Source organism: Pipistrellus hanaki (assembly GCF_964339955.1).
Source record: "Pipistrellus hanaki genome assembly, chromosome: 2".
NCBI classification, from domain to species: domain Eukaryota; kingdom Metazoa; phylum Chordata; class Mammalia; order Chiroptera; family Vespertilionidae; genus Pipistrellus; species Pipistrellus hanaki.
Window position 1 is genome coordinate 63005432 of NC_140504.1, and position 25760 is coordinate 63031191.

The window sequence follows — 25760 nt, forward strand, 5'->3', positions numbered from 1 at the left end:
GAACTTATTGTGTCTGAATCACATAATCAGTACATGGTTGTTTTAAAATGTTCTCATTTCCCTCTGTCCCCAGAGCTCATGGGAACCTCCTCAGCCAAGACCTAACAGCGTCCCACAGGTAGGCTGCTTAGCTCCCGCCTCTGCGCCCTGGCTCTTTCATCATGAATCATGAACCCGCTGTGAGGCCTGGCGGGGAGCTTCCTGTCAGAAAATAACTAGGAGCTGTATCGGTGAAGATACTGCTTCAGCATATGTCTGAGGTTTTGCTGCCTATGGATTCCTCTAAGATTTTTACCGTTTCCTGTCTTATGTTTAAGTCCTTTATCCATTTTGAGTTTATTTTTGTGTATGGTATAAGTTGGTGGTCTAGTTTCAATATTTGCATGTATCTGTCCAATTTCCCCAAAACCATTAATGAAAGAGACTGTCTTGATTCCATTGTATGTTCTTGCCTCCTTTGTCAAATATTAATTGAGCATAGTGGTTTGGGTCAATTTCTGGGTTCTCTCTTCTGTTCCATTGGTCTATATGTCTGTTCTTGAGCCAGGACCAGGCAGTTTGAGAACTGTGGCTTTGTAATACAGCTTGATAACTGGTATTGAGATCCCTCCTACATGGTTCTTTCTTCTCAAGACTGCTGCAGCAACATAAACTGATGAACAAAACATATCTAGAAGCATTATTCATACTGTCAAACCTCAGAAGGAAGGCAGAAGGTTAGGCTTGTATGCATGCATATGAGCCTAACCAATGGACACAGACACTAGGGAGGTGAGGGCATGAGAGGGCAATGGGGTGCAATGGGGAGTTAAGGATACATATATAATACTTTAATCAATAAAGAGAGAGAGCAAAAGAAAATAACTAGTAACAACTTCAATTTACTGACTGTTTATTACACATCAAATGCCAGGCGTGGTTACAGGTTCTCATTTGATGCCTGCCCACAACCCTGCAAGACAGTGATTACCTGCATTTTACAGATGAGGAAGCTGAGGTTGCGACTCGTCTCACAACTATTTCAGGGATACGATGATTGCAAGTGGCCACCTCGTATAGAAACCGAGGTCTGTCTGACCCAAATCCACACAAAACTACTCTAGGAATATTACTGCTTCCCTATCCCTACTGAAAAACAAATAATAATAATAATAATTTTGCAAGTAATAAATGCACTATGCATTTATTTCTGATAACATGGCAATCACAGTGTTTGCTTTTAGCATTAAATGCCTAAAAACACCCAATGCAGGAAAATTAATGAAGAGATTAAAGTGATTTAAAATTTTGTAAAGCCACGAAAAAGTCCCCTGTAGGAACACACGAGGGCACTCTAACCTTCTCTCAACTGAGGAAATAATTCCTGTTGCCTTTCTGCAGCTCCGAGCCTTGGTTCTGCCCTGATTACTTGCCTGCGCTTATAAATTCATACCGGAGCTCAGTTTCTCCACTTGCATTTGAAGGTGAGTGAAATACGCCTCAGGAGCTTGTCTATCTTAATAATAGATGGTTCCAACCTATTAACAGCCAGTTAAAGGAGCTTATGACCCTATTTTAAAATGGGTTATGAACCACTACAAAGAAAAAAGATGGTTCCTTCATACTTACTATACTTAAGCAAAAAACACACTTATAGATTTAACTCACCCTATTTGCAAACAGCAAATCGTTTCCCAGCCTGAGGCTGGTGCTTATTTATTTTGGGCTCATCTGAGAATTTTGTCAAATTGCTGTAGATGCATTTCCCTCATGCAGACTCAGGCTCTCACTTTCCTAACGATGAGCTACCAGTTGGCTAGCATTGGGCGTGCATGTGGATTGAATGCATGGGCTGGTAGTTCACTGGTTGTTTAGTGTCTCTGTGGCAGCTTCCTTCACTCCAAAGGTTAGTGTTTCAGTGCTTTGTGGGGTGATTTTATGATATTGGTTGTAGGGCCCTTTGAGAAAACCAGCTTCATAGTCACCTGGCTTGGTTGAAATTCTTCACAGGGAAGGGTTATTTTAAGACTCACATTTGACAAACTGCAGGATGGCAGGGATCCGGGGGCGTTCCTTGACTACATCCCCTCAAGGACAAGGAGGGTTTTTCCTCTTTCCTGAAAATGAAGAACCAAGCCAGGTGCTCCAACGGAGAAAAGGGATAAAGGGGGGAAAATCCAACGACTGGGAGTCTAGGTTATGGTAAATGATGGGTTTAAAGGTAATTTGTACATTACACTCAGCAGGGAAAGTGAATGAAAACATACCCTGCCTAGAAGGCAAGTGCTCTGACAAGACTGCACACCTGCTACCTGAAAGCCTCTAGCGGCCCTTTCCCTACAATGGCAAAAGGTTTTTTCTCTATTGAAGCCTTGCTGCGTGATTGTTACAGAGACCACTCAAACCACTGGGCTGCTTTTATTCTGGAAAAAAAAAAAAAAAATCAAAAGCCTCCTAAATATCTGGTCTGGAAAAACAAAAGGTGACTTGTTCAGTCAGAACAGGTTAGCAGCCAGTCCCTCAAAAACAGCCTTCCTTAATAGTGCCCCTGCCTCAGAGTCCAGGCATTGGATGAAAAGAAAACTAACTCTTTATTACAACCAACAAAAGGAATTAAAGTGACATACCAACACTGGGTCCATCTTCAGCCCTATAACTATTATTTTTTTAATTTAAATGTAATTAAGTAAATTTAACAAGACCTAGTTTTGACAATTCTAGACTTGTTACCAGGATTTTTGTTGCAATTTGCTTCACTTCCCTCTACCTCAATTTCTTCACCTGTAAAGTGGAGATATAATAATAATAGCCCTTGCATCACAGGGTTGTAAAGATTAACTGGATTTACATAAATCAAATACAGCAATATCAGGCACCTAGTATATTCTTCATAATTTTTTTAACCCTTACTTGAGGAATTTTTTTTTTTTTCCTTAGAGAGAGAAAGGAAGGGAAAGGAGAGAGAGAAAGACAGAAACTTCGATGTGAGAGAGAAACATCAATTGGGTGCCTCCTGTTTGCGACCAGAACTTGGTTGGGTTTGTGCCCTGACTGGGAATTGAGCCCATGACCCTTCAGCGCATGGGATGACACTCCAACCAGCTGAGCAACATGAGCCAGGGCATCCTAGAAAGTGATTTATTTATTTTTTAAAATATATTTTTATAAGAGGCCTGTTTCATGAAATTCATGCACTAGGGGAAAGGGGTCCCTCAGCCAGGCGTGAGCCCTCTCACAGTCCAGCAGCCCCTGGGGGATGTCCGACTGCTGCAGAGATGGAAGAGGTTCCCGCCACTTGTTGCGCTTGCCAGCTTGCCCAAGCCCAGCTTCTGGCTGAGTGGTGCGCCCCCTATGGGAGTGCACTGACCACCAGGGGGACAGCTCCTGCATTGAGCATCTGCCCCTGGTGGTCAGTGCATCACAGCGACCTGTCCTTCTGCTGTTTGGTCATTTGGCATATTAGCCTTTTATTACATAGGATTGATTTTAGAGAGGAAGGGAGCAGAAGAGATAGAAGCATCATTGATTGGCTACCTCCTGCATGCCCCCAACTGGGGTTGAGTCCGCAACCCAGGCACATGCCCTACCATAATCCAACCTGGAACCCTTCAGTCCGCAGACTGACACTATCCACCGAGCCAAACCAGGTGCTTATAAAGCACAATAAGTGCTTTATAAGTGCTATATAAGTAAGCTCTTCTCCCTTTGCCACTATTATTATTGCTATTATTATGTTGTTATTATTAAAGCCTTGGGTATATCTTGAAAGGACTGTGTTATAAACAATGCAGTTATAAGATTTTGTCTAACCTTAGAAACTATTACTTTCTCTCTGTGTGTCCTAGAAGTGTCAGCTCTTTGTACTTGAATTCTTTGTAGATATTTCAGGATTCCATGTCTCTTTTTTCCCATAAGATATTTATTCTGGACCAGTACACAGATACCAAGTATAGAGATGAGAAACACAGTGTGTATAGCAAAAAGACAGGTGAACTGACCCAATGTTGTACAATGTGTCCCATCTGTAGGTGTGCACAGAACTTGGACCTAAGCTGTTTCTTAGAAGATGAATTATAATTGGTCTAGTGGAGGTTGGGAAATTGAGGGGTAGGGGGCCAGAGATATGGTAGAGGAAAGAGCATGAGAAGACTGGAATCATAAAAAGAGACAGTGTATTTCCTTTTAGAGTTTTTTTTTTTTTTTCTTTTTTCTTTTTTCTTCCCCCTAAATTGACACTAGCTCCCTATAGGCTACTAGACAAAGCATGAAGTGTTCAGCATCTCACTGAAAACTTCTCTCAATCTGGCTGAAGTCTTGTTAGGGGCAAAAATAGAATATTGGGGACTAGCTATGGTTATGGGAAATACTAATCATGCTCTGTTAAACCATGATTGCCTTGTGTTGGTTAAAGAAAGGGCATTCTAACCTGGCTGGGAGTTGTATGTCCTTGGGACCTGAGAGTCAACCTTGGAATGTGGTCCAGTCTTATTCAAGAAATGCCTATTATCATGCAAAGAATAACAACCTTGTTGCCCAAACAATGGAGTCCCACCCAGCCCTCATTGCCTACTTCCCTGTAATCCCTACTTCCCCATGTAATTTTTATCCTACTTTATATAAGCAGCTGGTTTATGGGGGTCTGCAGAGCAGATTTTTGTGGATGACCTGCTGCTTTCCTATCATGCCGGCAGCATTGGAATAAACACTCATATATGATTCAACCCTGTCTCTGTGGAATTGGCTCAAGTAGTGACAGGCAGCATGGACCCATTGGTTGTCCAGTCTCAAAATTATAAATGACATCTTGTTAATTGTTTAAACATTTCTTATGATACCTAGTATGATGCTAGGTACATTTTAGACAATCAAAAAGAATGGTTAATAATAATAGCTGCATATCCAAAATTTATGCTTGTTTTGTGCTAGGCAATTTATTTGCTGAGATGGACTTTCTATAGTCAACGAAGGGACCAAATTTTATAAATAACTAGAGGCCCAGTGCATGAAATTCGTGCACAGGGGTGTGTGTCCCTCAGCCCAGCCTGCACCCTCTCTAATCTGGGACCCCTCAAGGAATGTTTGACTGCCCATTTAGGCCCAATCCCTCTAACAATCCAGAACTGTTAGCTCCCAACTGCTCACCTGACTGCCTTCCTGATTGCCCCTAACCGCTTCTGCCTATCAGCCTGATCACCCCCTAACCACTCCCCTGCCAGCCTGATAGATGTCTAACTGCTCCCCTGCCAGCCTATTTGCCCCTAACTGCTCTCCCCTGCAGGCCTGGGTCCCTCCAACTTTTCTTCCCTGCAGGCTCATTCACCCCAACTTCCCTCTTTTGCCAGCCTGGTCTCACCCCTAACTGCCTGTCCTCCCCTGCAGGCTTGATTGCCCCCAACTGCCTTCCCTTGCAGGCCTGGTGCCTCTCAACTGCCCACCCCTGCTGGTCATCTTGTGGTGGCCACCTTGTGTCCACATGGGGCAGCCATCTTATGTGGTGGAGTGATGGTCAATTTGCATATTACTATTTTATTAGGATAGAGGCCTGGTGCATGGGTGGGGGCCAGCTGGTTTGCTCTGAAGGGTATCCTGGATCAGGGTGGGGGTTCCTTTGGGATGTGGGGCAGCCTAGGCAAGGGGCCTATGTTGGTTTTCAGGCTGGCCATGCCCCCCCAGCAGCCCAAGCAGAGGCCCTGGGATCTGGGATTTATTTATCTTCTATAATTGAAACTTGGTAGCCTGGAGCAGAGGCCAGGGTGTGCAGGAAGCTTAGCTTCCTCCATTGCCAGGGAAACCCAAGCCTCCTGCTCACTCTGTGGCTGCAGCCATGTTGGTTGGGTTAATTGCATACTTACTCTGATTGGCTGGTGGGCATGGCTTGTGGATGTAGTGGAATATAGTCAATTTGCATAATACTCTTTTATTAGATAGGATAAGCTGAGCACCCACTTGCTGACAGGGGCTCTTCATGTACTCTGTATACCAGAAAGAACCACAGGCTGAATTCCTGGCTTCAAGGTCTGTGCCCCACTTGTTAACTCTTTGAGTCAACCAGTACAAAGAAACCCTGGTTTCCTTTCTACCAACAAGCTGAGACCTGCCATGTCCAATCAGAACTCTGGATACCTCATTTACAGAAAGTGGATCAATTGAGAACCTGAGTGGAAACTTCAGCTATAAAAGGTGGCCTCCCTTTTGTCTCAGTGGAACACAACTTAGGTTGCTACTTAAACTTGTCTCTCAGGCCAAAGCCTTTTGGTCCCTCCCTAGCTAGCCGCACCATGGCTCTAAGGGTGTCTGGGGAGTGAGCAGGATCCCTTTGGCAGGTGGGGTCCCTTGGGCTGGCCTGAGGGAATCGGACTGAAGCTAGCTCTCCAACATCCCCCAAAGGGTCCTGGAGTGTGAGAGGAATAGAGAGGAATCAGGCTCCCTCCTCTCTGGTTCTGGGATGTGTCACCCAAGAATTGCTGCTGCCAAGTGATGGCAGCTCAGCAGCTCCTGCATTTAGAGTCTTCCCCCTGGTGGCCAGTGCACATCATAACTACTGGCTGATCAGATGGTTGGTCAATCGATGGTCGCTTAGCCTTTTATCTATATACTAGTGGCTTGGTACACAAATTCATGCACATTGAAAGGAAATTAATTAGAAGAAATATTTTAATATCGCTATTTTCCCTTTCTCTATAATAGAAGTGTGAACCAAATTCATGATTGACAATGACAGGTGGAAACATGTGTGTGATTGGCACCAGCAAGAGCTTTATATGTATCGCACGTATGCGAATCAACTTAGCCTTTTAATATATATAATGAATTTGCTTAATTACACTTACTTTCTGATTTAGCTAAACTTTTTCCAGCTCAGTGAAGCACCCTAACTTCTCTTTCAGGTAATTGTCAGCAACACAGCAGTAAATTAGTAAATATCAACAGGAAGCAGGTTATTATTGTAGATCACACAAGGAAAACAAAGGATAAAATATTGAACTGCAGCAGTGTTTGACTATATTCTGTGCAGTGAGAAAACCTGAAGTTGTTTTCAAGGTCTACCATTTCTTAGTTCTTTTCGGTTGGGTCAAGTTTCTAAACTTTCTAAATCTCCATTTTCTGGCTAATGAAAATCAAAATAGAATTCTACTGAGTCTCTGATCTACCTACTCTAGGACTTCTGTGATGATCAAATGAGATGAGGCACGGGAAAATGCTTAACAGACATTTGGTTAAACTGTGAAATGTTTGCACCAGGCTATAAAGCAATTTGTATTCCTAGGCTAGTCACTAGGGAAAGAAAACCAGGTGTTGCTACATGATGTCATTACCTAGACAGTTGGATACTTAGCATATTGGCCGTATATATATGGCTAAATGACTATCTGTCCATTTGACTGACCGGTCAGTACATTTGACGTGCACTAGCAATTTAAAAATAAACATTGACTCATGCATGCATGATATATATAAAGCTCTCGCTGGCGCCAATCACACACGTTTTGATTTTATAATACTATATTATATATACTATTTTGACAAGTAAATTTTTTTTGCAGTGACCTAATTACTGCATGAATCTTTCTTCTAATTAACTTCCTTTCAATGTGCACAAATATGTGCACTGGGCCACTAGTATATATAGATTTTTAAACAACTTTGTTATGTAGTGAAGAATTGAACCTTATCCACAGAGAGTTCTGGTCTTTGTCCTTGGCCCTGGGAGGGAGGTAATCTCTTAAGGACTGGAATATCCTGCCTAATAAGAGAATCTTTGTAGGGGGGTTTGGGGCCACATAAAAAAAAAAAGTCTAAGAATATAATTTATGATGGTGGCTTTAAGTCCATGGGTACAGGCTTACCCTCTGGAGGGGCTGGAATCTGAGGTTGGCCACGTGGAGTCTCAATAAAGACTCTGGACACCAAGGCTTGGTAAGCAACCCTGGAGAGCAGTATTTTGTGACTATTGCAACATCAATACCAGGAAAAGAGCTCTGTCCAGGAGTCCAGAGGAGAGGACAACTGGAAGTGCCACATTTGGAACTTGGCTGGACTCTGCTCTACATATCTTTTCACTTGGCTAATTTTAATCTGTACCTTTCTCTGTAATCAAAGTACCAGTTTTCACCAAATTGGTGTGGCTCAATTTGTTGAGAGTTGTCCCATGCACCAAGAATTCACCAGTTCAATTCCTGGTCGGAGCACATGTCTGGGTTTGGGGCTTGATCTCCAGTGGGAGATGTGCAGGAGGTAGCTATCAATGTTTCTTTCTCTCTCTCTCCCCTGCTCTCTTCCTCTCTCTCTAAAAATCAATAAATAATTATTTTTAAGTACCAGCTTTCAGTAAAATTCTGCCAATCCTTCTAGCAGATTATCAAACCTAACCGTGATCTTGAAGACCCCCAAACTGGCAACTGATGTCAGACTAAGGTTTGTCTTCTGGACTGTGCTTCCTCTAACCTTACACTTGTGACAGAGATACTATAATTATATCCATTCTACAGATGAGAAACCTAAGGAAAAGAAATGTTCAACTTTTATTCAAGGTGCATAATTAGTAACTAGGATTTGAACTTAGTTATGCTAAAACAAAACCACTTCTATATACTTTTCTATACTACCTTTCATTTGAATAAAAATTAAAGACAGATATAAGATAAAAATATTAGGAACAGACAGGAAAATGAGCACATGTTCTTAAATACTGAAAATGTTTAAGGGCAATTTTGTAGAAAAACATCTTGTATTACAATCGGATATTTAATCTTTAAATTTAAAGAGATTAAATACCTGTTGTAATTTATGAACACTGAAATAAATTTGATATGAGCAGATTATAATTTTGCATGTTACCATATTTCTGTAGCCTGAGCTAAGAATGTAGTCATTTACAATGTTGCTATGTCTGAGAAGTGGGCCTTATGGTTATTGGATATAGTAAAAGATTTGTTTACAGTCCTTGGGAACAATCTCATGGTCTCTTGCCTTTCCACTTTAATTACTGGGATGTGAGCCTGTCATTCCCTGCGAGTTCACATGACTCCCCCAAGCAGATTTAACTGATCTTTGCCCTGTGCTTCCACGGCATTTTGTATATACTTGAACTTGGGATGATGTGTGGTAATTACCTCCCTATCACTGGCATCTGACTGAGTTTTGAGGCTAGGATCATGTCTAATTCATATTCATATCTCTATCTTTAGTTTGTACATTTCTGGCATATGGCAGGTACTGAATACATGTATATAGAATAAATGCAAGTATGATTACTTGAATGAACAGCCATTTAGAGTTGTCTAAGATTAGTTAGCCTAGGTGTCCTGATCTTTTCCCAAAATTCACTTTGGTTCATCCATCTCCTTAAACAGGCAGAATTTTCACTGCACCAGTTCACCACCAGCATCTCTGCACCCCCAACTCCAGTTATCTCCATTCGACCTTCTAGCTTGAGTTATCTGGGCCAATGAAGAAGTATGTGTCAAAAGACACAGAGGACAAAAATAAACTACGGTAGAAAGGACGGCTAAAGGAGTGGCTATAATAAAATACAGCACTCAACCATTTAAAAGGAAAATTCCCAGAGAGTAGATTTCTTGCAATTTACGCTGTGTAAATTACCTTCTAATAACATCTCCTGGGGGCCTCCCATCTCACACACCTGAATAGATAGGCCCTTGGGGAAATGCAGCATTTGTAGAGAACTTGACTCCATATTGACAAATGCAGACAGCCTGGCATCTTTAGGACATATAAAATATAGCTAAAAGGAGTCCAAGGTTCAAGTTCAGGGGACAATTTAGCAGTTTCCTAAATGAGGTAATATCTTTAAGCCTTGCCAACCCAAAGGGATAAACTTCACCTATCAGACTTGATTATTTTCCATGGGGCATGTGGGAGAGTGCTAATAACCACCAAATGGCCTACAAAATCTGAGAGGGCCATGTGGCCAATTTAATTTTTAATCAGGTGCCTACTGAATTCATAATTATTCGCAATGCAACAAAGCAACCGTAATACTTGGAAGCAGAGGATGTAGATCGACTTATTTTTTATGTGCTGAAAGCCAAGAGGCACCCCGCTGTCTGAAGATAGATATCAGCTTGGAAATTCAGAGAGCTGGTCCTGGTCTAATCCCAAGTGGCTGGAGGAGGCAGAGGATTAGAATAAATCAGAGGTTTTCAGGGCACTTTCAGACCTGGAGCATTGGCAAATAAAGTATCTATAGGAAAACAAATACAAATAGAGCTTCTCTGGTGAAAGGCCTTTTGGGACAGCCCCCACTCCTGACCTTGATGTGTCCTTATGGGCACCCCTTAAGACTCTATAGAGCACCTGGGGAATTTCATTGCCCTAGATCAGTGGTGGGCAAACTCATTAGTCAACAGAGCCAAATATCAACAGTACAACGACTGAAATTTCTTTTGAGACCCAAATTTTTTAAACTTAAACTATATAGGTAGTTTTGTTATTAACTTAATTAGGGTACTCCTAAGCTGGCCTTTGCTAAAAAGTCAAGGGGCCAAAGAGCCGCATGTGGCTCTCGAGCCGCAATTTGCCGACCACTGCCCTATATAGTCTCCAAATCTTACCCAACTTCCTATGATTTATGTGAGTCAAAGCGTTTTCAATTCCGTGTGTGGGAGGCATTTTTAAGCCCTCTACATATGAATGGGTATCTATTTTCCTTTGAAAAATATTCTCTTATTCAAATGTCTGGGAGACCCCAACCATCACCCCCAAATAAGGTACTGTATAGGTGGTTCATTAATAAGAAATTCTCCCTCTACTTTGCTAATTAGCACCCTGCTCTGTCCCTGAACAGATGGCATCATCTTTGGTAAAGTAATGCCACACGAAGGGCACTGGGTCATCCCCTGAGGAGCTTTCTCAGTTCTGAGACAATCTTATTTCCTTTAACAACCTTTCAGTTTTTAATGCAAGAGAAAAGGTAATGTGAGGATTTAGGGGAAAACAAGAAAATGTTTAGGGTAGATAGGAGAAAAAGTTATTAAATCTTCTACTACAAAATTCTCCTGCTTTTATTCAGCCTCTTCGTGAAACCCTGGATGTCAGTTTATGAAATAAATGCTGCTTGATGAAGTGGTAAAGTAACTGAAAGTTTCTACTTCACATCTGGTGTAGAGCACACAGCTAACCTCACCTTACCCCAAGCTGCCAATATCTTGGGGAAACAGTTAAACAAGACATGACAGAATTCATGAAGAACCAGCTGACACTGCTACCACCCCGTCCCCCTTGCCATCCTCCCTCTCCCCGTCTCGGGAGGGTAACTTATCTGGGACTAAAAGTTCAAGACAGATTTCCTGAAAGAAGTAAACTTTTAGTTAAAATCATAAACAGCTGAAACTGGTTTGGCTCAGTGGTAGAGCGTCGGTCTGCGGACTGAAGGGTCCCAGGTTCGATTCCGGTCAGGGGCATGTACATTGGTTGCGGGCACATCCCCGGTAGGGGGTGTGCAGGAGGCGGCTGGTCGATGTTTTTCTCTCATCAACGTTTCTAGCTCTCTATCTCTCTCCTTTCCTCTCTGTAAGAAATCAATAAAAATATATATTTTAAAAAAATCATAAACATACACGCACACACACACACACACATAAACTAATTCCAAATTGAAATATTTTATATTGAATATAAGAGTAGCTATGAATGAGGGTGGAGGGGTGGGTAAATGGTGAAATGTAAGATTGAGCTTTAAAATCATTTCCACTGGATGCTAACTATGTCCATCTCCCAATTCTGAAATGTCCCAAGGGTACTTCAAACTCTGAGTATATGCCCCGAACCAAGTCTATCTCCCTCCCTCTACTCCTATACCTGCTCCTTCTCCTCTATCCTTATTTCTGGGAATGCCATCACCCTCCTCCCAGTTACCCAAGACAGCTTTGACCTCCAATTAATCACCAAGTCCTATTGATACTTTTTCCTATATATCTCCTGAGTCTGTCCCTTTTCCTTCATGCACACTGTCACTCTCCTTCTCAGGTCAGTAACACCTAGCACTTGGATGACCTCATCAGCATTCTAAATGGTTTCCCTCCGTATAGCACTTCTGGATTCAGTACGTTTTGGGGACTGCAGCCCAAATGATCTTTCCAAAACACAAAACTGATTTTGCCATTCACCTGCTTAACACTCTTCCCAGGCCTATTAAGGTAGAGCTAAATCAGTTTAACATGGTTTATTAGACTGTGTCCTGCCACTCTCTTCTTTGCAACCTATGGTAAGCTATAATGAACCATTTCTGTTTCTTACATGGGCCATAGTCTCTCTTGAAAGTCTTCACCGTGTTCCTCTTATCCTGAGGCTAATTCCTATGTATCCTTTAGATTGTAGTTTATTCATCACTTGCCCCAGGAGGCCTCCCCAGGCTCCCATCCCATCTTATTAAGATGCCCCTGCTGACCAACCAGAGTGGCTCAATGGAGGTCATGGTTCGATTTCCAGTCAGGGCACATACCCAGGTTGTGGGGGGTGTTCAGGAGACAGCTGATCAATGATTCTCTCTCATCATTGATGTTTCTATCTCTCTCCCTTCCTCTCTAAAATATCTATACAGGCAGTTCTTGGGTTACGTCAGACTTGACATATGTCGTTGCGTGGTTACGTTGGCATCTCCCATTTATTTATGTAAAAAAAAGTTCCGGCCATAACCAGTTTGGCTCAGTGGATAGAGCATCAGTCTGTGGCCTGAAAGGTCCCAGTTTTGATTCCGGTCAAGGACATGTACATTGGTTGCGGACACATCCCCAGTAGGGGGTGTGCAGGAGGCAGCTGGTCGATGTTTCTCTATCATAGATGTTTCTAACTCTCTATCCTTCTCCCTTCCTCTTTGTGAAAAATCAATAAAATATATTTTAAAAAATAAAAATAAAAAATAAGTAAAAAAGTTCCATCATTTCAACATATATACATATGTGCTTTATGTTGTTTATTATTTATTTACCACAAGTAAAGGTCAGGAATTGTTATCTTTCTTTTACATTTTTTTTCCCCACTGTTTCACTTCATTACTGCTGTGTATGTGCTCCATGTGAGTGACATAGGTGCTTATGTAGGTGGGTTCCGACTTACAGTGAAAAAGCTGAGGAGTCATTTTGTTTTTCTTCACCCTTATGCGGTTATTTTAGGACTTTTAATCCATTCCTGAACAAGTTTTTCTAAGTTACTTTTTGCCTCAGGGTAACATTTAACATTTAATTTTCGAATGACACACAAGGCTCATTAGCCTACTTTCCCAACCTCATCTCCATTCCTTTCTTCCTTTCTTTCTTTCTTTCTTTTTTTTTTTCCTTTCTTTCTTTCTTTCTTTCTTTCTTTCTTTCTTTCTTTCTTTCTTTCTTTAAAAAAATATATTTTATTGATTTTTTACAGAGAGGAAGTGAGAGGGATAGAGAGTTAAGCATCAATGAGAATCATCCATCAGCTGCCTCTTGCACACCCCCTACTGGGGATGTGCCTGCAACCAAGGTACATGCCCCTGACCTTTCAGTCCGCAGGCCGATGCTCTATCCATTGATCCAAACCAGTTTCAGCTCCATTCCTTTCTTTAAATGAAATCTATGCTTGCTCCTTGGTAACTCTGCATTTTGACACTCATATTTCTTCCTGTAATACCTGGATATTTTCTACTTGCTCTTTATGATTCAACCCAAGGGCCATCTCCTCTCAGAAGCCTAATCTACCAACCTTTCCTCCTCCTACCAGTAATGGAATTGGGTGCTGGTTTTCTGAGTTTCTGAGTGGTATGGTCCCCTCTGCACTCTTCCCCATAGTGTTTGAATGTTGGCTTTCTTCTATTGTGAAATCCTAACTTCCTGAGGAGCAGAGAGAAGACTTTTTTTTTTTTTAATATATTTTATTGAGTTTTTACAGAGAGGAAGGGAGAGGGATAGAGAGCTAGAAATGTCGATGAGAGAGAAACATTGACCAGTTGCCTCCTGCACACCCCCTACTGGGGATGTGCCCACAACCAAGGTACATGCCCTTGACCGGAATTGAACCCGGGACCTTTCAGCCTGCAGACTGACGCTCTACCACTGAGCCAAACCGGTTTCGGCAAGAGAGAGGACTCTTATTCATCTGCATATTCAGCTCATCTAACTCAGTACCTGCCACAAAAGGGTACTCAACAAATATCCCTTGAATAAATGATTGTCCTTTAAATGAATACATTTACAAATATAAACAATGAGAACCAAAAGAAACATAAGGAATAAGCAAGCATCAATATTTTTTTTTAGCCAAGTTAACACAAGGTGCTCATACAATTTTTATGACCATCCATATGGGCACCTCCTGCCAGGATGATAACCTAAACTCAAACCCATGGAGGAGGGTGGGACACTGTCTTCACCTTTATCTGCTTTAAACTGTATTTTAAGAATACTGCTTTTAGCATATAAGCCTTCAAATCATACAGCATATAAGCTGTAATCATAAAATATTCATCTCAGTCTGACAGAGTCTAGAAAATTTTCAGTTCTACCATTACCACACACTGAGGCTGCTCGGCAAGACATTTGCATTACAAAGTACAAATGCTGCCTATAGAATATTATCTGAAAAGATATGACACCTTGCAGCCATTAGTTCTAGAATATTATGAAATTAAAAAAAATAATAACCTTCCCTGGCTGGTGTGGCTCAGTTGTTTGGGTGTTGTCCCATGCACCAAAAGGAACATGAAAGGTTGCTGGTTCAAGTTCCAGACAGGGCACATGCCTGGATTGTGGGGTCAATTCCTGATAGGGGGCATGCAGGGGGCAGCTAATTCAGCTCTCACATAGATGTTTCTGTCTCCCTTTCCCTTCCTCTCTCTCTAAAAATCAATAAAAAAAAAATTAAAAAGACAACCCTGTGATTCTCTTAGAAAAAGTCAGCTTAGTAGGCAAATAAGACTGCCAATGCTTCGTGGATAACAGAACTAGACATCTTCATTAGAGCAGTGCAGGCTTCTGTGGCCAAATCAATTTTATCTTGGAGCAACTAGAGATCTACTAATGGAATCCTCCTGAATACTGGTTGATCCTCGTGAGTGTTTAGTAATATAATCCAAATTCCTATGGACTTGAGAAAGTGAAAGGGATCCTGCTCAACCAATCTACATATTCAACCAGATTTAGTCATAATTCTCTGCCTATATTGGATTCTTGACATGTGTTCAAATTCTTTTCACACAAACACACCCACCTATTACGATGTTTATAAATAATCCCTCCTCTGCAGCCTGGCTTGAAACTCTAATTAGGGTTAATTGGCATTTGTGCTTTTCCCAAAAGCAATTGCAGGAAACTAAAGCATTTATTTCACTAACATTTTCTCCAGTGTGCCTATTCTAAGAAGCTCTTAGAGGCTGAGGAGAGATGTGGAGCCAACTTGTCCCATGCAGTGGAGGTCAGGACGGATTATGTGCTAGAAACCAAAACCTCAAAAGCCTGTCTGAACCAGCGGCTTGCAGGTGAAAGCAGCAGGCTCCTAGGATCTGAAATGTGGGTGGGCGAGTTTTGCAGAATCTTTCTAAAAGCAAAACTAGAACAGGCATTAGAACTGGGGTTCTCTTGAAGGTGAGGCTAAGGTCATGGCTCAGTGTGTGTGCATGTGTGTGTGTGTATGTGTGTATTTGTGTATGGGGGTTGTAATCTATATGCTGGGAGAGATCATAAAGCTACTCCAATGGCTGAGGAAGGAGGTATAAAATCTGTATAGAGATGTGTTCACTCTAGCCGATGTGGCTCAGCAGGTGAGCATTAACCCAAGAACCAAGAGGTCACTGGTTGGATTCCTAGTCAGGGCATATGCCCAGGTTGCAGACTCCATCCCAGTGGGGGGCGTGTAGAACGCAGCTGATCGATGATGTTTCTCATTAATGTTTCTATATCTCTATCCATCTCCCTTTCTTCCTCAAAATTAATCAAAACATAATACATAAAAACAAGATGTGGTCATAGGAAAGCATTTTGTAATGCCACTACTTTTGAGATGGGAACAAAATGACTGGGTTAGGAGGACAAATAATGAAGACACGAGGAAAAGAGGTTGTACAGGGTTGGATTTTTCCAAAGGCTTTGGATGGCTGGAGATGACAGAGTCTGACAGCTGAACTTGGATTGAGAGCATAGAGCAAGCAGTTAACGAAGATTTTCCTGGCCCTCTTGATCAGCTGCCCTCATATTGCATTTAAGACTCCCTTGGTACTCACACCCTGGACAACCCTTCATGTATCCTTCCCTTAACTCTAAATCTCCTTGAGGGGATGATATTCAAGCAAGCCTGATCTGATCAGACAGAGAACACTGAGCCACATGCTTAATTGGAAGGTCAGATCCTTAACTGGATTGTAAATTACCAGAGCGTATGGCTGCATCTTATACCTCTTTTTTTGTTGATCATTATAGGTGCAGGTTTTCAATAATTAATGCAAAAATGACCATTATTATATAGTGCTCGTTTTGTGGCAGAATCTGTTCTAAATGTGCTATGTGAACTAATTCATTTAACTCTCACACTGACCGAATGACGTAGTGCCATTGTTATCTCTATTTTACAGAGGACACTGGGGCATAGAAAGGTTAAGTAACATGCCCAAGGTCAGAGTTGTAAAGAGCATAGTTGGTGTACAAATACAGAGACTGTGGTTCCAGCATTAATACTTTTAACCACCCCAGGATTCTGCTTAACAGACGTGTGATTCCTAATAAAATTCCTGGTGGTTTTTATGTGACTGAGGTGCAGATGAGGAAATCTAGGGAAGTGATCAGCCTTCTTAGGAGGGAAATCTACTAATGGGAACAACAAAGTCATAGTGTCTTTCTATTTCTTACCATGACCACCTAGAAGGAAAAACAAAGAAAAAAAAGAAAAACAACAACAAAAAAACCTGTTCCCACTAAAGAAACAATTTTGGTCCCATGATTGGTTTTTCTTGATTAGGTCAGCCTTGGTAGCTTCAGTTGGGTCTTTGACTTTCCACAGTCTCAATTCCAGGAGGAGGATGGGTTTGTTTTAGGGCCAATTCATGGCTTATGTTATCCTCAAAGTGAAGCTACCTAAGTGTCTTGTTCTATAATGTATTTTACACCCTTTTGAGTGCACAAGTCTCTTTTACTAGTAGATGCACCAGACCTAGTCCAACTTCCAGAAGGATTGAGTAATGGTTCCTTCATCCTACTCCCTGTTGTGATTTTTGTCACCATGGCACACATGTGGACAGTGAATGTGGGGCCACAGAAAAACAGCAGTGGCCAAAGGCAGCACTTCGGAGGAAAAGGATAGGATTTCAGAAGGGTATGCTCTTCAGCAAGATGAGAACCGAGAAGCATCTAGGAATTGGAGAGCAGTGAGGAGCACCTGAGCGAAGGTTGACACAGGTCAGTGGAAGGGAGGTGAAGACCGGGACAAGAAATGAGAGCAGTCTGAGGCTGCAGCCAGAAAGGAAACATGATGAGCTCACATTTGACAAGGGGTGAAGGAAGGCAGAAAGCATGGGGGAGAGGGGATTGTTCCTAGGATAGAAGTTACTAGTACACCAGAGTTCTGCTTCTGATTTCTCCATTTCACTCTGCCTCAGAAATCTCATTTCTAATGGGGCTCTGTGATAAGCCTTATTGTGAAATACAGGAATATTATGCAAAATAACACTAAATTGATTGGAAAATGTTCCAATTGCTTCACATGACTATTTACACAAATCAATATATACAGTTTATATTTGATTACAATTGAAAATTATGGTGGCTACAAGCTTCTTTTCCAACACTTATTTTCTGATCACCCATGGCTAAGCTGCTACCCTGTACTAAGATTTAGGATTATAAAGATAAATAAATCATATTCTCTGTGTGTAAATTGCTTACAAATGATCTGGAAGACAGATACCTAAAAATAGCAATCAGTTGAGAAGTGCTCCGATAAAAATATTAACAAAGTGTTACTGAGGGGCAGGAGAGGAAGTCCTCCAGCCCTTTCTCAAATATACTTCCATCCTTTCACTTAATTAGGTTACTTCACCTGGAAAGCCCCCCCTCCCAATCCTGACCCTCAAGCCACATTCCTTGAAATTTTGACCATTCTTCAAATCCCAGGTCAAATGCCATTTGGTCAAATCCCCCCCCCCCCAACAAATTAGTTCCTAATCTTACACTTTGGGATTAATCTTTCCAGTCTGTGTACTTCTATAACTTTATTTATATTTCTGTTTAACCCAATTTGTTGTTGTTCTTTTTAAATTATCTACCATTAGATTATAAGCTTTTAGGCCTAATTCATTTTTGGGTCTCCCACAGACCTGAGCCTAGAGGCTTCTTTTGTGTGTGTGTGTGTGTGTGTGTGTGTGTGTGTGTGTGTGTGTTTTGTAATATTAATTGATTTTAGAGAGGAAGGGAGAGAGACAGCTAGAAACATCAGTGATGAGAGAGAATCATTGACTGGCTGCCTCCTGCACACACCCCACTGGGGATAGAGGCTGATCAAGAATCGAACCCAGTTATGTTCCCTGAGCAGTAATAGAACCATCACCTCCTGGTTCATAGGTCAGCACTCAACCACTGAGCCCGGCATGCGCTGGGCTCTGGAGGCTTCTTAAAATGTACTCAGAGCCTATTCATTCAGAACAACTAATGGACAGTCCCTTTTAGGATGCCAAAGTGAGAGGACCCTTCTTCCTTCTGGCAATTGTGACTCCCTGTTTGCACATGCCAAAAATGCTTCTTTCAAAGAGACATAAAAGAAATGGTCTTTGACCTAAAATGACCCAATCATACTTCCCATCTTTTTCTACATGTGGACAAAAAACAAACCAAAAAAACCCCCACCAAACCTTCAAATTAATCAAAGACTATTCAATGTAAAAATGACTCTGTATTTTATCTAATCCAACATCTTAATTACAAAGGAGGAAACTCAGTCCCATCTGCTTAAGATGCCATTCTGTTTGATAGTACTTTGATATCCCACAGACAGAATCATCAATATCAAATTTTGAAAACCTTAAGTTCAAAGCTCTTTCTAATAGTTTACCTTTAATAAGAAGAAAGGGGAAAGCATGGCAAACAAACAAGCAAACAAAAACAACCAACACTAAAATATGAAAAGAAAAGGAATTCATTGAAAAGCTATATGAATTATAGAAATAAATGTCCCTATCAGTCCATTTTTCCATAAAGAATATCATGCTTTCACTAACATCAGAAAAAATATTTATAAAGCTGGAATTTAGAAATCTGACTATTGCAATTTCCAGATCCTTTATCCTTAGGGTCTCCAGTCACACTCTGCAGTTGGCAATGAAATTTGTTCTGAAGTTCTTCTCCAAGATATTTGAATATGTTTGCGTAATACCAGTCATGAACAGGTGCTCTTAACAGTTGTGGAAGTAAAATAATACATCAAGGCTTTGTGGAGAGGTGCACACTCACACATGCTCGCTCCCATCACGACTCAGGCAAATACAACAGATGCAGTCAAATCTGACATAGTTTTCTTGGACCCAGGTCTGTCATTACTGTCAGACCACCTGCTCTTTCCCTGCCCATTCCCATGTCACTGATGCCCTAGCCCCATCCTCATAGATCTGACACTGTCTTACAGATGTCCTAGGTCAGCTCATGCAAGCACACACTCGTGTACGTGCACACACGTGCACATGCACATAAAATAGGTCTGTGCACTAAGTTTGAAACTTACTGGGTTCCAATTCTAAAATCCTATCTATTATTACAATTGTAAATAAGGAAATGTATATGTATATACAGGGGTGGGCCAAATTAGGTTTACAGTTGTAATATATATATAAATAGTACAATAAATAATAGTACAATAATAAACTTTGTGCTTCACACGCTCACAACTGTAAATTTTGTCCACCTCTGCATGACTCAGACATATAACATGTAAACACATATATGTATCAATTTATCTCTTCACTGTGATTCATAATGAGTTAGATAAAAACCACTTAGTTTTGGGGGTGGAGGGAGGTAGAAGAAGGCATAGGGGGGGATAAATGGTGATGGTGGAAGGAAACTTGGCTTGTGGATGTAAACACACAATACAGTATACAGATGATGTATTATAGAATTGTACACCTGAAACCTACGTAATTTTATTAACCAATGTCACCCCAATAAATCTAAAAAACATGTATAAAATAAAAAAAAAATACACCTACTTAGTTTGAAAAATTCTTTCATTTGCTGCAGAGGATGGTCTGTGAAAACGGGTTTTCAATTAGAAACTGCCCCCCAACCCCCTATACACCGTTGCTCTGCACTTCCCAAGGTCCCCTTAAGGGCACAGGGACAGTGCATGGGTTTTGGAGCTAGCTACACAGAGGTTTAAGTATTAGTTCTGCTATTTACTATTTGAGAAAATTACTTAACCTCACTGAACAATCATTTTCTTAAGTCCAAATAGGAATAATAATACCTATCTCAGAGGTGTGAGGATTTGAGCTAATGTGTGTGTGTGTGTTGCATGGTAGTGCTCAGGAAATAATAGCTACAATGATGGTGATGAAGAGGAGGAAGAGGAAGAGAGGAACGGGGAGGAAGGTGGTAGGTAGTCTCCACTTCCTGAATGCCTTCTGCATTTCCTAGCAAGGCTTGGCAGAACTTAACTGCTAGCATATAGCCAGGGAATATCAAGCGTGAGGTAGGGGAAAGGGAACTGCTGATGGGGCAGGAGTGTGAAAGGGGTGGCTCGCACTTACCATGGGACTTTCCTGTCTTGAGCTTATATGTCCATACACACTAGTATACTTCCACTGCCAGGAAAAGGGCATTCATAGTAGTGAATTCAGCATCTTTTAAAAAGTCAAGGCCTTTTTGTTGTTGTTGTTTTTGTTTAAAAGGACCAGACTTTACTAAGCAGGGTGAATACATTCCTGTGTCCTACATCCTGGCTAATCATTGAATTTCCATCACCACAGCAGGTCCCGGCAGCTAGCAATCCCTGGTAACTCTAGTTACTGTGAGATAATCTATGGCTTGCAGAACACATGCCCGGCTCCTTCCCAGAGACCCGGAGTCGGAGTGTACTGCCAAGCCACAGGCAGAGCGGCTGCTGTGGTCTCAATTGTCCCAAGTACAACAGGAAGGAGGAAGCCTCAACCTACTTTGGACATGCCCTGAGTGATAGAGCCACTTAGGGCCTGCTTCAGATGCCATTCTGTTTGCAAACACACACAACCTATCTGTAGCACCACTTGGCAAAATAATCCTTCAGAATGCCTGCTGGCAAATGACTAATGTTAAAAGAGGCCTGTGTATCATTCCAGTGATGACTCCACAGGCATCAATTAAACAAGGAGAAGACCTGTTCTGAAGCACAACCATCTGGTGTTTCCCAAGAAGCAGCAGTCGAAGGCAGATGAAACACAAGTGATCATGACTCTAAAGACATTTAGCAGTCCTCTCCTTGCTCAAAAGCAGCAAGAGCCCATGAGGACAATGAACCTGGAAGACCTCCAATATTAGAGGTAATTAAGAAAAGGCTGCATCTGAGGCCAGCACTGCTCTTCCTCATGCATGGAAAGCAAAAATCTGGAGGTTGCATGAGGTCATCTTATAGCCACCCAAGAGGCAGACTGTTCCCAGGAGTTTGTCTGGTAGTCTAGGGGTGAAGTCAATTGTTATGTCTCCAGGTGAGAGAAAGGATTGGCGGCAGTCCATCTTCTGCTTCTAGGAGTGCTTTCCAAGTACCAGCATCTAGGATTCTGTCCAGCACAGGAGGCCAACACCACTGTGGTCCAAATGTCCTTCCCTAGAAACCCATGATTTTACTAGCCTTTGAGTAGATGGAGGAGGGCCCATTTAACAAATCTAATGAGAGTGATGTCAAGTTATAAAACCCTCAGAAGAGACACAGTAACTGGAGAAGAAATGCTTTCAAGACTTTAGTTCAAGATCAGTCAGGCAGACACCTGTATATATAGACAACGCTTCAACCACCACCGCCTCATCACACCTAATGACTGCCTGTGACAAGCACTTGCATTTTCTATTTCTGGCTTTTCCAACAACAAAAATATGTGTCCTTATTCTCAGCCCTGGATCTGAACCTATTCTTTAATGATAATTTGTGCCCCATCCATCCTCCACTTCATATGCAAGGTCAGAGAAGTTAGAAAGGAAATACTTTTCAGTTTTAATTTTGATCTAGACCTAAAATTGTTAATGATTTTTTTTATTCCTTACCCTTTTTCTGTGATTAGAGTAAATATGCACCCTTCACATATCCTGGTCCCAATATTCAGAAGGTAATAGTCTTAGGATAAAGGCTACCAAGTAAAAACAAACAAACAAAAATACAAAAAGTCACAAACAGTTTTAAAACCTCCACAAAACAAACAAACAAACTGACACACAAAAATAGGGTGCTTCCATTCTCCCGAGTCCCTTTTTTGCAGACCATGCAATGTACTTAAATCTCTTTCATAGCAGCTGCCTCAGTGTTAAGTTTTTGGCTTGGGAATAAAAAAGGAGGTTTAGTTAAGGTCACTGACAATTCTTTTCTCAGCACAATAGAAAAGCCACCCAGCCCATTCACAGCACTATCATGGCAGAAAGCACACACAGCGGGGACAAGTAGGAAACAGAAGAGTACCTGGGATTGCCAGATTGGACAGGGGGACGTTGTGGAGGTGAGGGGGCAGCGAGGCCATCCAGTCGGCATTGCAGACGTCCGATGATGATGTCTTGGTCCCGCTGGGGATGGGGGAACAGATGGTCCCCATCCTGAGTTTCCTCCCTAGCATCCCTCGCTGTCTTGTCAGTCAACAAACCGCCCAGGCTCCGTCCAGTGCCACTCACTCAGCGATCATCATTGCCCGGGCTCTCCAGACATCCCAGGGCCACACTCTGGTCCTGCCAGTCCTGCCAAAAGGTCCTTAGGGCCGGGACGACGGGGGCAAATAGGTGGTTTCCTGCCCCCTCCTCCCTCCTGGCGCCCGCAGTTCCCACTCTCTCTGGCCCGGCGGCCGCTGTTCCACTCAATGTTCTCAGTCCCGGCGGCTCCGTTCAACTTCCCCCACCCCTCCCCTCCGGAGCTGGGGGAAGGCAGGCCCCCCGGGAGGTAAATCTTCAGAAACTGGAGGTCCGAAGAGCAGCCACGCCCGGAGCCGCTCACAAGTCAGGTGCCACCTCCACGGCACAGAGCCCGGCCGGTGAGTCTGTCCACACGGGAGCGCCGGATCGCACCATCGCCGCCCTGGTGTAGGCGTCCAGGTATGTCCCCGGGCTGGCACCGGAGCGGGCCGGCCTCCCGCGCCCCCGCGTCTGGGCACACACGCCCCCTGCCCGGTGCTCCCTGAAGGAAGCCGCTCAGAAGAGTAACGCGGCGCCCGCACTCGCTGCGGCCCCGCCCCGCACTGCGGGGCAGACTCGCCGGGCCAGGCGGCCGCTGATTGGCCGCGGGCGGGGCGCGCTCTGATTGGCCCGCGCTCTCCCTGGCAGCCCCCCTCCGAGCGACTCCCCCTCCCTCCGCCGCCGCCCAGTCCCTCCCAGCCTCACTCCCGTCTTCCTGGGCGCAGGCTGAGGAGCCTGCAGGGACTGCAAGCAGGGAAACTTGCAGGCTGGGGGGATCCATCTGACCTCAGACAGGGCTTTCATGAGGGTAAACTGTAGGATCGCTAAGGATAGGAGGACGTTGCACACCGATAATCATGGGGACAGGTTGGAAAAAATGGGCAAATCAGGAAAAAACACACAAAAAAAACCCCTGGGCCTTGAGGGTGGTGGGGTCCTGGAGGGCTTCAGGCCAGGCTGCTCCACAGAGACACCATAGAAACTGAAGGCCCATATAGAGATCCTGGGGTCAGCTGACCTGGAATCACCAACTGGGCCCACCTCATCTCCAAGGTAACTCCAACTGCAGGCCCCCACCACCTTTCCATAGAAGAAACTGCATATGTTCCTTTGGACATCCATATTAAAATTTCATTTTCCAGGCTATTTTTAACACTCATGTAAGACTGCTTTTCAGCCTTTTGAGCTACATAATATTACTAACAGGTGTTTTTGTTTGTTTGTTTGTTTGTTTTTTCTTTTCTACAGAAGTATCCCTTAATAAAAAGTGCACACTATTCAACCCTGATTGATAGAGCCTTGGCCTGTGGACTGAAGGGTCCCAAGTTCGATCCCGGTCTAGAACCTGTACCTTGGTTGCTGACACATCCCCTGTAGGGGGTGTGCAGGAGGCAGCTGATCAATGTTTCTCTCTCATCCATGTTTCTAACTCTCTTTGCCTCTCTCTTCCTCTCTGTAAAAAATTAAAAGAATATATATAAAAAGTGTACACTATTCATAATGAATCTTCTGATGCTTAAAGGGCACTTCTACAGAGCACTCTCTTTTTCAAGTATATCACAGGATATTTGGGGATATGTCACCCAATTGTCTGAGTCTACCAATTTTTTCCCTCATGGAAAATTATTCTGAAGAAATATCCAAGGTTTACCTTTGAAACTTTCTGGGCTTCCCTTGAACTTAAATTCCCTAACACAAAACTTCACGGAAGCTGTCCAAGGCAAACAAAATGTGTTCTTTAAGCTCTACTGTGAAACATTCATTTCAATGCTCTCCCCCTTCTTACTTCTCAGCTTTTGATGGAAGGAGTGAGCATATTACAAAAAGCATTAACCTCTAGACTTGCAAACATCACTGCATGCGAACTTGAAAATGAGGAGTAAAACCACTTCAGAATGAGATGTCCTGTACTCTGGCAGCTATTTCAATCAAAATGAGTTTATTTGCCCAAGAAAATGGCTCAAAAGAAGATAACACTTTCTTCCTATATCCTTGTGTCAGTCCCAGAAGAAATCTTACAAATGGAAACAGACTTTCATACAGTACATGGCATATGGCAGGTGCTCCACAAATATTTGTTAGAAGGAGGGAGATGCTTGGAAAACATCTCTTAGGTCAGTGCTTTTCACATCTTCAGTGCAAATCAATTCTGTTTGAGTTGGTTTGAGATGGGCCTGAGATTCTGCATTCTAGCAAGCTTCTGGCCTTGTTAGAGCTGCTGCTGCTGGCTCAGACCACACTGAGTAGAAAGGCCTTTGAAAGCAGGCTCATGCTTGGTAGGATGGACTTTGCATTCCTTTTTTTCTCTATTACCCAAGGTTTTATAATATTTTATATTACTTTTATAATTTAAAAATTTTGCATTAAAAATTCTAGCTAAGAATCTCTAAGTATTAGATACTCATTTTTCTGTCATAAGATGGGGTAGAAACTAAATTATCAGTGGACTTTTTATACTATGCCACAGATATTTAGGGAACAAATAATTATAAAATAAAATTCAGTATTTGGAATTTAAATAGTTAATATTTTCTTACATACTGAATTATGAATTTATCAAAGGGAGAGGAGACTAAATTAATAGGAGGATTGACATTTTAAGGTAAGTCAATTTTAAGCAATAATTGCAAACAGAGGGCTTATTACTTTAAAATCATCCTGATAGGTGCTAGAAATAGAAGAAAGGTTAAATAAAAGTTGATATATGTGAACCTTAGATAATATCTAATCCAGAAAAGAGAGTCAAATTTGTGAATTACAAATTGTAATGGGAAGATAAATAAAGGAATAATAGAGTACATGTGGAGGATAATGAAGAGAGATACATTTTGATGGGGAAAGGGTCAAGAATATTTTATTAGAGAAGGTGGCATTCAAGCCAGGTCTGGAAAACTCTCTGCAAATGGAAATAAGTGCAGGTTGCTGGAGATGGAAAGAGATGTGGAGCTGAGATAATGTAAGCAAAGCTATGACAGT

General features: G+C 42.3%; 1 protein-coding gene across 3 annotated transcripts in view; it reads right to left on the reverse strand.

Moving 5' to 3' along the window:
- Nucleotides 1–23349, reverse strand: part of PLCXD2 (phosphatidylinositol specific phospholipase C X domain containing 2) — a 61570-nt gene extending 38221 nt beyond the window's left edge. For all 3 annotated transcript variants that reach the window (XM_084872085.1, XM_084872084.1, XM_084872086.1), the window contains exon 1: nucleotides 22585–23349. In XM_084872085.1, coding sequence (XP_084728211.1) covers nucleotides 22585–22735 — 151 coding nt within the window. In that variant the 5' untranslated portion in view covers nucleotides 22736–23349. The remainder of the gene's footprint in view (nucleotides 1–22584) is intronic.
- Between the last annotated feature and the right edge of the window lie 2411 nt (nucleotides 23350–25760).